The 12,433-nt window shown below is 42.3% G+C and overlaps 1 protein-coding gene across 2 annotated transcripts in view; it reads right to left on the minus strand.

The window, feature by feature from the left end:
• Positions 1-11,430, minus strand: part of VCL (vinculin) — a 117,579-nt gene extending 106,149 nt beyond the window's left edge. Inside the window, exon 1 of one of the 2 annotated variants that reach the window (XM_072628105.1) lies at positions 11,112-11,430. In XM_072628105.1, coding sequence (XP_072484206.1) covers positions 11,112-11,279 — 168 coding nt within the window. In that variant the 5' untranslated portion in view covers positions 11,280-11,430. The remainder of the gene's footprint in view (positions 1-11,111) is intronic. The other variant, XM_072628104.1, reaches the window with a different exon arrangement.
• Between the last annotated feature and the right edge of the window lie 1,003 nt (positions 11,431-12,433).

Consider the following 12,433-nt stretch of genomic DNA (forward strand, 5'->3'; position numbering starts at 1 on the left):
CAAGGGAGGCTATGGCTTTGACTTAAATTATGGCAGCTGGGCTTAGTAAACACCACTAAAGCCACTTTCCCAATGAGTCATTCAGTGGAAAACTACAATGGTGGAAAATTGTCCATACAGTAAGCCATGGATTTCATTTCCTACAACCTGACAATATTTACAAAACATTTAAGTCCTATCATTCTCTCCCCCTCCCCACTACCTTTCAGGTCACACTTTGTTAGCTACTGTTGCTGCAGATAATTGGAAGTATGCTTAAAACTTCAAAAGTATGAGAGAAAACAAAATAAGATTTCATTAAAAAAACGTTTTCTACATAGCAGGAGTTTAGTAAAACTAATGACCCTATGGAACTGCTTTTTTCCTTAGTATTAAGAATGGACATTAGGATCAGGGAATCTTTGCCCTATGAAACACCTTACAAATCATCTAATCCAATGGCCCCCCTTTCTGCACACAAGGAAACAGACACAAAGAGGTAAAGTGATTTAACCAAGGTGATAAGAAACCAGATTGTGGAAGAGCTAAAACTAAAAACCAAATATATAGCAAAAGGCAGCCAAGTGGTACAATGGAAAGTGTACTGGGCCTCGAGTCAGGAAGCCCCTGGTTCAAATACAGCCTCAGTTATTCACCAGCTGGGTGACTATAAATCAAGTCACTTAACCTGTCTGCCTCATCTTCCCAATCTAAGAAATGGGCATAATAATAGTTCCAAGGGTTATCATAAATTTATATAATATCTGTAAGGCACTTTGTGAATCTTAAAGCACTATACAAACACTAGCTATAGCTACTATGACAACCCAGTTCGGTCCTTTTTTCCATTACCTTCTACTACCAACATTTGAACATAGCAGTGAAAGAGATTAAACATTACAAGGTGTGCTACTGTCATCTTCCAGAAATAATCCCAAATCTGTACTCAATTATACAGTGGCAGCTGAGTGGACAGAGTGCTGGGCCCGGAGGCAGGAAGACCTGAGTTCCAAACTTACTAGCTCTGTGATCCTTGACAAGTCACTTAACCCTGTTTGCCTGTTTCCTCATCTGTAAAATGAGTTGGAGAAGGAAATGACAAACCCCTCCAGTATCTTTGCCAAGAAAACCCTACATGGTTTTCACGAAGAGTCAGAAATGACTGAAATGACTCATCAACAAAGCTGCTTGACCACATAGCTCAGAAACATGGCACAGATGCTCTAGAAGCTCCAGCCAAATGTTTTTTAAGTTGGCCCAAGTCTCCTGGTAGCATACATTATTCGCTATGGCTCCTATCTTCAGAACGGGTGTTATTATTGTAAACATAACTGCCCAGATTTAAAAATATCTCTACTTTAAACAGCGAGATAACTTATCTGAGAAAGTGCACACCCAGAATTTTTCAGTCTGGTATTTGTTGGAAAAGTCAACCTATTCCATGAGGTAATCTCCAAATAACTGAAAATGAAGTGACAATTTGTTCCCAGTCTCAATTGGTCTAGGTCTAAACACTCATCTGAATCTTATTTACATGTAATATACGTATTACATGCATATACTCCTCATCACACAAGCTCATGGTTGCTCAAGATGGTTCAGTTTGATAATATGTCGGTTTTAGACCAGTAAAATGGCTGAGGAGCTCTAAAAGAGCCCAGACGTCTCTTTAATTCACTCTGTATGGCACTAACCAATTGGTGTTTCACTAAGGTAGGGCACTGGCTCTCCAACATGCATCGTAAAAATAATCTTAATGTGTAGCAACAGCCTGGGTGAATTTCTCCACTCTTCTTTGTCAATTCTTGACCAAGTCAATGAAATAGTTTTGGTTTTGAGGTTTTGGGTTGTTGTTTTATTTTATTTTATTGAGATTCTAAACAGAAAGAAAAGGTTAGGTTGGTGTGTGTCTGTCTTTTTATTTTCATACTTTTAAACTTTATGGCTGGAAGTACAAAAGTAAAGGAAAATAATATTCTATCTGCTCTCACAGCAAGTTCACAACCTGAGAGTGGATAATACAGAGTTAAAACACAGTGCTGATGAGGGCACAAAGTTATTAAGGCCTATTCACCTTAGCTTTCCTAAGGAAGCAATTCAATATCCAAAGGCTACACCTCCAAACACAAGTCCAAACACAACCCAATATATAACGGTCAGCACTCCTAGAAAATAAGTCATGTTCTCCTAATAGCACATGAATATTGCTATATGAAATGCATACATTTAGTACACTTTAATGGGGTATTTTAGGGTTTTTTTTAAATAAACATGTAATCATAGGATTGTGAGGGATTTTTAGAGAGAGTTAGTTTCAGATGAAGAAACTAACACCTCTAGAGAAGTGCCTTACTGAAAGCACAAAGTAGTATGACCAAGAAATGAACCCCGGTCTTCTCATTCCACATCCAGTTCTCTTTTCACTATTAGTTTTAATTTTCTTCTAAAACTATAAAGAAAAAAGCAGTAGCCTTCTTTTCCGTTCCCACTCTCAATGGAATGGATATGCCCCATTCTAATGGACTTAGACACACTGAGATCAATCAAAGGAAAAGTGGCTCTGACAAACCACGTGCACCCCTGAATGACGAAGAGGTGCCAGGTCACCCCAGGAGTCCCAGTGATTGAGAGGTACAGACTTAAAACGGAAGTGGCACTTTCCTCCTCTGCCTCCTTTTTAAAAAGCCATCTGAATCAATGCTGTTCTCCAGGTTTCCAGAGTCTCACTCTGTACTTTCAGCCTGCCTACGATTAAGAATTGAAACTAAATGCCAAGTGAATACAGTGTATGTAGGTTGGTTGAACATTAGGATAGATTGGCAAGGAAATTTATGCAATCTCTTTCCTTAAAGGTCTTTATGCAGGAAATGTGCAATGGAATAATGGAAAGAAGGCTCCACTGCTAATCAGACTGGACCTGAGTTTGAATCCTACCTCACACACTAACTAGTTATCTGACCAGGAAAAAGTCATTTAATTTGTTTAAGCCTCAGTTTCTTCAATTGAGAAAAGGAGAATACCCACAGTTCAAACTTCGTATTTGCTTGGCTGAACATTACTGAGCCTTTTAAATTCCTCTAATGCTAATGTAACACAGAAATTCACCCTTCATCCACTTGACAGAGATTAATGAAGAAGTTTGGTCACGTTTGGCTAGAATACCTTAGTTTAATAAGAAAAAAAACCCCAATCTTTCTGTTTGTCTCCTGACACAAAATTCAAGGAGTCCAGGATCTTTATTAAAGAGTTATTCATTAGGCATATTAAAACAGGCATAAAACTGTATAACCAATAGACTTCCAAATGTCTTTTTTTTAATCAAAATTTGGCTTACATTTCTTTGCACTAAAAAAAGACATTACTAGCAAGAAGATGTGAAATCTTGCATTTCCAGATACTCTCCTGATGTTAATTTAGTAAGTGGCCTCAGAGGTGGAACCAAAGTGAGATAAAGAATCACAGCTCCAGACTTCTCATTCCACATCCAGCTCTCTTTTCACTATTAGTTTTAATTTGCTTCTAAAACTGTAAAGAAATCCTCAATAATCTTTTATACTGGGCAACCCAACACTCAGAGTGTGTGTGTGTGAGTGTGTGTGTGTGTGTGTGTGTGTGCGCGCGCACGCGCGTGTGTGTGTGTGTGTGTGTGTGTGTGTGTGTGTGTGTGTGTGCAGTTACACAGGTCAAATCCAAAACTTCTTAATTGTGCTAGAATGTGATCAAATCAAATGTTTGGCCTCCAAAAGTTTATTATAAAGAAATTGCCATTAATATGTAAAAGGGCAAACACATGCATGGGTTCATGTACATAGACAACAACATTGCCGCTACATGCTGGCAACAGTTCGGCATCCTTCAGCTTGCTGGCTCTGCTTCACGGCACCGGGCCCCATCATCAGGCTTTTCATCTTTTCAGACTCTGTACTTCCTAGCTCCCTCGGGTATGTCACGCAATGAGAAGGGGACTGTGTGAGGAGATGTCAAACTAGTGATTTTTTCCTACTACAATACAAACTTGAATATCAAAAATACATGAAGTCATTCTTGAGACTGAAAATAGGCTTCATGTCTTCAATTCTACACCAGTAAAGAGGTTTCCCAAACCCTATTTATGCTATGGGCAAGCAATCTACACCTAGGCCATGGGGTAAAGATTCTCTCTACATACAATTATTCGGGGACCAAATTCATTTAAGAATTGCTGATCTAATGAAATAGCTTTAGGAGAGTGCAGCATTATTAATTATATAAGATCAATATGAAGAAACTTTTAAAGTCACATTTAATTTGAAGATAACTTTTAAATGAACCTAATTCCCACATGTAATCACATAAGTGAATTGTGGCTATTAAAGGAGCATGGGATTAACATCTCTGGACCAAAGGTTTCCAAGTGAAACTTCCCTGATCTATAAAGTCACATCTGATATAAGTGGCACAGTTTTCAAGGGGGTCAAATTCAGCAACTACATACTGGTTTAAAATGCTTGTGTGCTGGCCTTGTCACTCTAAAAAAAAAAAAAGGAAAAAACTCCAATGTGCAAATGAAAATGGCTATAAAATATAATGCTACTTTAACATAATTCTCATCTTTTTATGCCATGCCAGAACTAAAATATGACAAGACTAGAAATAATATATGTTCGACTTCTAAATCCATCAAAAAAAAAAATAACCCTCATAACTTTGGAATTAGCACAAATTCACATATTGCCCCAATAAGGAAGAAAAACTTGAAAGTAAAATAACTCTAAATTTTAAAACTGGTAATATGCAACCGACTCCGCCGTGCTTACCAATGAGTACTTTCCCTAAAATCTTATAGCAATGCAGATCCCTGAGTTGGTTCTATCAGAAAACTAGATTATTTTTTGAGTGTGGTTCAAAAGTCACAACTAGAAGGAAGGGAAAATAAATAAATAAATAAATAAACAAACAGAAAACCAAACAAATACACAAATAAATAAAAGGAAATGTCATTGGTCTAGAGAGGGGTAGAATTAAAACACAGTACCAGATATAAGGATGCAAAGCAAAATACCTAAAACTAATGAAAACCATACAAGATTTGGAGTCAGAATGGAATGGAATGGAATGGAAAAGCATTTATTAAATGCTATCTTTGTGCCAAACACTCAACTAAGCAGAAATGCAAGACAGGAAGGCCACGTTTCTAATTCTGGAAAGAAGATACTCTTGGCTGGGTTACTCAGTGGCCTTGGGGAAGTCACCTAATTTTCCTGAGCCTCAGCAGTACCTTAAGGCAAAAAGCACTTCATTTAGAGATTTTCAGAGGACCAGGGTTCAAATCCACTTATTGTCTGACTTACTGTCTATGGCCTTAAGGAAGTCACCTGGCCTCTCTGGACCAAGCAATGTGCTAGGCGCTTTACAATTTTTGTCCCATCTGATTTTCACAGCAACCCTGGAAAATAAGTGCTATTATTATCCCCATTACAGATGAGGAAACTGAGGCAAAGAGAGGGTCTGAAACTGGACTTGAACTGAGGGTCTTCCTCACTCCAGTGCCACCTAGCTGCTTCTGAAGGTTTCATCCAGTTCTAAATCCTCTGAATTATGAAATACAACTGTCAAAACAGGGATTAATGGCCAAGGGTTTTTTCCCCCAGAGGAAAAAGAAAAAAACTGCAATATATATGCCACACTGCAAAACACAGTAAATTACCACCTGAGCCCTCTGAGACCCTGCTGCCCCTCCCCATGCTTCTGTGCACACCCTGCTCTGAACACTCTTCCCTCCCCCTGCTAGTTTTTACTGCTCCATTAGAAATACTATTGAAATCAAAGCTGCAAAGGGATTGAGGAAAAGAACAAGTAAATAAATATTCCTCCTCCTCCTCATCTCTGAGCACTGGAGTAAAGAACCAAAGAGAAGTAACAAGGGGCCTCCTCCTGCAAAGGCACAACAGAAGATACACCCTTTACTATGATGTGACTGCTTTGTTAAATAGACATACCAGAAGCTTAAATATCCAAATAAGCACTCTTCCAGTCAGAGAACTTTTCATCCTTTGAGAGTGGATGTGATATCTATAAACAGCCAAAAAGCCTTTTGAAGCCAATTCTGGTTAATTAGGAGGGTGATCAAGCTAAGTTATATCCTTTGGGATAAAACACTAGGTTTAACTATAAAGGAATGAGATTAATTTTGTGTGTGGTTCAGGAGCTGGTTCAAAGGCAATTTAAAAAAAGAAACTCCAAAAGCTTTTTGCAGTATTTCTCTATTTATACTCCCAAGGTGAAGCTTAAAAAAAAAAAAAAAAGGCAAAGCACTCATTTGCATAAAGGAGTTATGACATTTTTTTTTTAAAGATGGCCCTGGAGTCAGGAGGTCCTAAGTTCAAATTCTGTGTCAGACGCTCACTAGCTACATGCCCCTGGGCAAGTCTTTTAACCCTGTTTGCCTCAGTTTCCTCTTCAGTAAAATGATCTAGAGCAGAAAAGGGCAAACCACTCAACATTTTTTGCCAAAAAACAAAAAACCCGTGAGATCACAGTCAGACATGACTGAAATGACTGAACAACAAAGAAAAAGTCTCATTACTTTCTAAGAAATCATCTGCATTTTATTCCTTAAAAAACCTTAAGCACCCCTTCTTCCCATTCTCAAATTCAACACCAAATCCTGCTAGTTCTTCAACAATTTCTGACCCACTCCTCTTCCATTTCCACATCACTATCCTCATCTAGGCCCTCGTTACTTTGTGTCAACTCTCCTCCAGAGCTGTTCTCACTGCCGCTACTCCATTCATTCTGTAAATAAATACATAGTGAACTCTTAACCATGTGCAAGGCACTGATGAGGTGCTGAGGGAAATACAAAGTCACATGAAGTACACACACAGCCCCTGCTGTCCAAAAGCTTACAATCTAGGTGGGAAGATAGGCCATGCACACAGATACAAGAGGTGATTCAGAGCGTAACCACTGAGATCCTCTAGGCTCTCTATTCACAACTGTGATACTAAATAGCTAACAAATTATAAGCTTACAAAGCATTATCAACAGAGCCCTCTGAGACACTGCTGCTCCTCCCCATGCTTCTGCACCCATTCTTTTGAGCACTCCCTACTCCGAACACTCTTATCCCATTTGATCCCAATACCTGACCTTCCCAACCCACCAAAAGGTGCTCAATCAATGCCTGTAAGTTCCTAAACACCTCAGCTTTCACATGAGTTTCTTCCACAGTCATAAATGAAGAGTTGATCCATCTCTATTCCAAATAACATATAGTTTTAACACTATATTCCCAAACATGTTTTACTATCAACAGCTTTTCATATAATCTGTTCTCTGAATACAATTTGGGATCATTGGATTTACACATTCCAAGTCTTTTGTTGTTTGCTATTGAGTATCTTAAAGCAAAATCATTTGTGCAAATGTTGAACTTAGGAATGAAAAAATCATCTACTGAGCATGAGTACTAATAATATCAAGTTGTGATTTCTCATAATGAATCTCTTTACTGTTACCAGTGTGATTTTTATATAGTCAATACTTGTTATGTAGGATATGTGATCCTTGAGAGATGAATCCACCTGAACCTCTGATTACTGGAATTTGTTATTTAAGACTTTATGGGACTGTAACTGATATCACTGTGAGTCTGCCTCCAGGCATGATCATCAAGGAATGCTACTGAGCCAGTGATCCACAACGCCAGCAGTCCTCAGGGATTTTACAGCCATGAACTACAGGTGGATTTCTCCTGGGAAAGGCTGAGGGGTAACGGGTGAAGATAGGATTCTTCTCCTGACTCAATTTTCCCAATATCACATTTCTTGAAAGGAAAATATCCCACCTGGCTGACTTTAAGCCTGACTCAATGTAATTGTCTATCTATATAAACTTTTCCTGGAATTGATATAAAGTTAGGGAAGCATTATTCCTTTACAGTTATGTCCCTATTCTTCTATTACATCAAATTTCTATAAACACATCAGATGACCGGGGTGAAATACAATCTTATAAACTAATCCTGGAGAATATCTGAATTACTATAATAAGATGCAAGTATAAGATTTGAGCTATTTGGTCTAGAATTTTAGTCCTTTCTATATTCCAAACAACTAACTATTTAGCCTTGACATCTGTTACTAGTTATATATTCTTATGTAAGTTAAGACCCTGTAAACTCTCATAATGGTTCGGGGAAAAGTAGGCAAGTGATACAAAGATTTGTGAAACCAGACTATGAGTTTGTTATCTAGTGAATATTATAACTGTCTCAGTTCTGTGTTAATGAAAAGAATACCAGGACAATTAGTTATCTTAGAAAAGTGGCTTGTGGTCCAGCTTGTAAATGACTTAAGGCATCCATTTTTGTCAGGGGTTATTCAATTGAATATGACTACAAGTTGAAAATGTTTTCTTATAAATAACTTACTTGATATACACTATTTTGAAATTTATTATTCAACGTATTTATGTTTCCCATCCCAGAACCTTTTGTTACAACTAAAGTTAATCTGGCAACTTCTAAATGAATTCATTTTTGTATTAGAGTTCATCTTATAAAAAGCATTGTTATTAATTCCTTAGAAGAATCTCATCCTCCTAATGGGGGAATAAATAATGCCAAGCATAAAAATTGAGTTTTAATGTTCTGTTTATATCTGTTTCTCTCATACACAAACACACACACACACACACACACACACACACACACGACAACTGGCCAACCTAAAAATGTAAATTCCCTGGTCTAAAATATTCTGAATTTGGTTTTCCATGAACAGACATTAAGGTTTGAGCTAACTTTCATTATCTGACCTGATTATGATCAAAGTAAATTCACGATTGTGCTAATAGCAATTTCGTAAGAGATTTTTAACAGAGAAAGAGGATCCCTACAAGAGACCTGAGTCTAAGAAGACAGTCAGCTGGAAAATGCTCTGAGATCATACCCAGACCAGAGAGCTGCATCAGATGGCGTCCCAAGAATCAGACAGCTGTAGGAGGTGCAATTTTTTTTTTACTATTCATATTTTTCCTGTGCACCTTTTGCCTTTTATCTCAGTTCCATCATCTCTTTCCCTTTTCCTCCTCACATTGTTATCCATCATAAGCCCCCCAGTTAAGAACCCTTGATGAAAGTGTTTGTGGTATCAGTCAGTGATCCATTTAGGAGACTCAATTAGAATCAAATAGGGGAATATAAGAAATGAATATTTCTCTCATATTTAATAACTAATTATTGTATTAGGACTAAGTTTTTTTTTCTCTTTTCAACCTCCTCCACAAACCAACCAGTGTGGGAAATCTCTCTTACCCAGGCCAAGGTCTAATCAGACAGCAAAAGAAATTCTAAGTTTGGGCTAATAAAAAAAAACTACTTTCCCTAAAATAATACATTAACTCCTCTTAGCTTGTTTACATTCTTTCACACTGTTGCAAAATGTAGGCCTGGAGAAATGCTATGAAATAATGAAGTGTATGGATTTTAAGTCAGGTACCCTATGAAGTTCCTGTGACTACCTAAGAATGTACTCATTTCTGTGTCCTTAAAATTATAATCAATACTGGCTCCATAAAGTATATATAGAAAATGAAGCCAAGCATTTTAAAAGGAAGCTGGAACTCTTGTTTCATTGATACACTAAGAGTTTGTGTCTAAATAAGGTCTTTACCTCAGGAACTCTGGCTTAGTACACATATGGTACCACTTAAATCTTCCCAGTTATGCTGCTGCTGTGTAGAATGGTTTAAATTCGGGAAACACCAATGAACTGCCCTGCACACAGTAGGCACTTAATGTTTACTGATCTGAATAGACAGAGGAAGACCCCCAGCAACTAACGGGACAGTCCTGCCCTAACTAAAGCAGCATCAGGGGCTGTGGGGCAGTCATGACCCCAACTGTGGGTAAGTATCCCCCATTAGATTAGTAATCAAAGTCCCACCCAGATCCTAGGCTTCTCAACCTACCTACCCTCCCAGAGCTCCCTCAGCCTTCGTAGGGCTGTTCACAAACATACACCCCCTCAGGAGAGGAGTTTATTAATTTTTGTCCAGAGTGGTTTTTCACAGGAAGCAGCAGCCCAAACTACCCTCCCTTGACATGAGACCGCAAAGTGTGACAATGGTTATGGAACCTTGGCCTCATCAGTCACTGGTGCCTGTGTGTCATCCAGGCAACAGCGCTCCCCCTGTTCTCCCTTCCTCAGTGGGCTCAGCCTCCCACAGCGATCCCTTTAGGAATTAGTCATGGCACCTGGAAAAACCAAATCGCTAGCTGAGAGAGTGGACTGCTCTTCCCTCCAGAACCTAAGGGATCCCCTCCTTCCTGCTCTCAGGGATCTAGCTGGTCATTCCCACAGGCCTCTCCAGGCAGCTCCATCTTGCTTCCTGCCAGGAGGAGGAGGAGGAACCGTGGGAGGGACCCGAGTCTGGGAAAGGCCAGTGAAGGGAGGAAGCAGTCTGACAGCAGGTAAAAGGGAGCCTGGACAAGAAGGTTTAAAATATAGGGGGGAACGTCGGAACGAGGGCTGGCTCCATACTCAACACTGACTCCAACTGGGATGTACATATTCCCAAAGTAGGAAGAGACGTGAAACTGACTCAGGAATGTTGGGGGGAGGGGAGAGAGGATAGGAGAGGGAAAGAGAAGAGGGAAGAAGAGGTAAGGGAGGGGAAAAAGAGAGGGAAGAAGGGGAAGGAAAAGTGAAGGAGAGGGGCAAGGGGAAGGGAGGAAGAAGGGAGAGGAAGGGAGAAGAGGAGGGAGGGAGAAGAGGGAGACCTGGGTGGGGAGACCTGGGTGGGAAGACACAGAAGCAGCGAACACCAGGGATGGCCCCGGAGGTGGCTCAGCATAAAAGGGAAAGTGAGGCAGGCTGGACAAAGGATCCCGAAGGGCCGGCGGCCTCTAGGAGGGGGGAGTGCGACAACGGGGTTTCCCAGTAAGTTTGGTGGCCGGACGGAGGCCGGGGGCCGCGCAGGACCCGGGACACGAAGGGTTAACGAGCAGGAGCCCGAGCCGGGCGGAGGCTGCGGGGCTGGGGCAGGGGGTGGGGGCCGAGTCCCGGGAGGGTGGCGGGGTCTCGGGCGCTCCGGGGCACCAGGGGCCCTCCTTCCCTCCCTCCCGCCCCAGCCGGGCCGGCGCTCACCCGGACCAGGTTGCTGACTGCCGCCTGCACGGCGGCCACGGGCGCGGTGAGGTCAGGGATGGCTTTGCCGTCCACTTCGCCCTCCTCGTGCATGATCACCAGGTGCGAGATCTGCTGCGCCACCGGCTCCAGGATGCTCTCGATCGTACGCGTGTGGAACACCGGCATGGTGGCAGCGGGCGGGGCGGCGAGCCGCGGGCTAGGGAGACAGAGACCGGCCGACGGGCGGCGAGGAACAGGAGACGCGACTGCGGCCGACCGCGGCGAGCTGGGCTGCAACTGCCGACTCGGGGCTTCCCTCGGCGTAACCCACCTCGAGGCCGCCCCGCCCCTCGCGTCGCCGAGCCCAATCGCGGCTCCGCGCAGACCGGGGCGGCCGCTCTCATTGGGCCTCCTGAGAGCAACTCCGCCCTCCTTCCCCGCTACGGCCGCTGCCCCTCTCCTCGGCCCCGCCCTCGGGAATGGGGGCGGGGCGGGGCCGAGGATTGGGGCTGCGCCGCAGGGATTGAGGCCGGATTCCCGAGCTCCGGCGAGGGGGCGCGCCTTATAAGGGCATAGTGGGAGCGGAGCGCCCAAGGAGACTCTTGGCCCCTCCCCCTGGAGGCCCCGCCCCCTGCCCCCTCCCTAGAAGGGGGGCGGTGGAGCTGCCGCGGCTCCATCCCTGGGAAGCTGGGCTGTGTGCTGGACTACGCCCTCTCCCACTGAATGGTCTCCACTACCCGGCTCCTCCCCGTAGATCAGGGAAGATCAATGACCAAATCTGTAAAATAAGGTCACTGGTCAGCCTAGTGTAGTGCGTAGAATGCCGGACCCGGAGTCCTAGAGACCCCTCGGTTTGAATGCTCCGTCAGACACCGCCCCCTTTTAAATCTGTGACCAGTCACTTGCCTCAGTTTCTTCATCTGTAAAATAGGCAGAAACAGCCAGATGGTGCAGCGGAGAGAGCTGGGAACTTGGAGCAAGGAAGACCAGCGTACTTCAGGCACCTATTACCCGAGGAAATCACTTATCCTCCATTTGTCCGTTTCCTCATTTGTAAATGGGGTAACACCACCTCACAGGGTGTTGTTAGAGTCAACATGCATGAAGCGATTTTGGTTCTTTAAAGTTCTAGCACTTTAAATGTCAAATATTATTAGATAATATCTAAAGCCCCTTCCAGCTCTAATGACCTCAAACTAAGCATGGCAAAAAGAGCTACCCAATCTCCCTTGTGCTTAATGGACAAGACTCATCCACTTGGTTTTCCCCATGTGAATCATGAAGCCCTTTTGGTGATTTTATACTTCTCATTTAGGAGACTGCAAGAATTAAGGATGCCC

Source organism: Notamacropus eugenii, chromosome 1 (genome assembly GCF_028372415.1).
Source record: "Notamacropus eugenii isolate mMacEug1 chromosome 1, mMacEug1.pri_v2, whole genome shotgun sequence".
NCBI classification, from domain to species: domain Eukaryota; kingdom Metazoa; phylum Chordata; class Mammalia; order Diprotodontia; family Macropodidae; genus Notamacropus; species Notamacropus eugenii.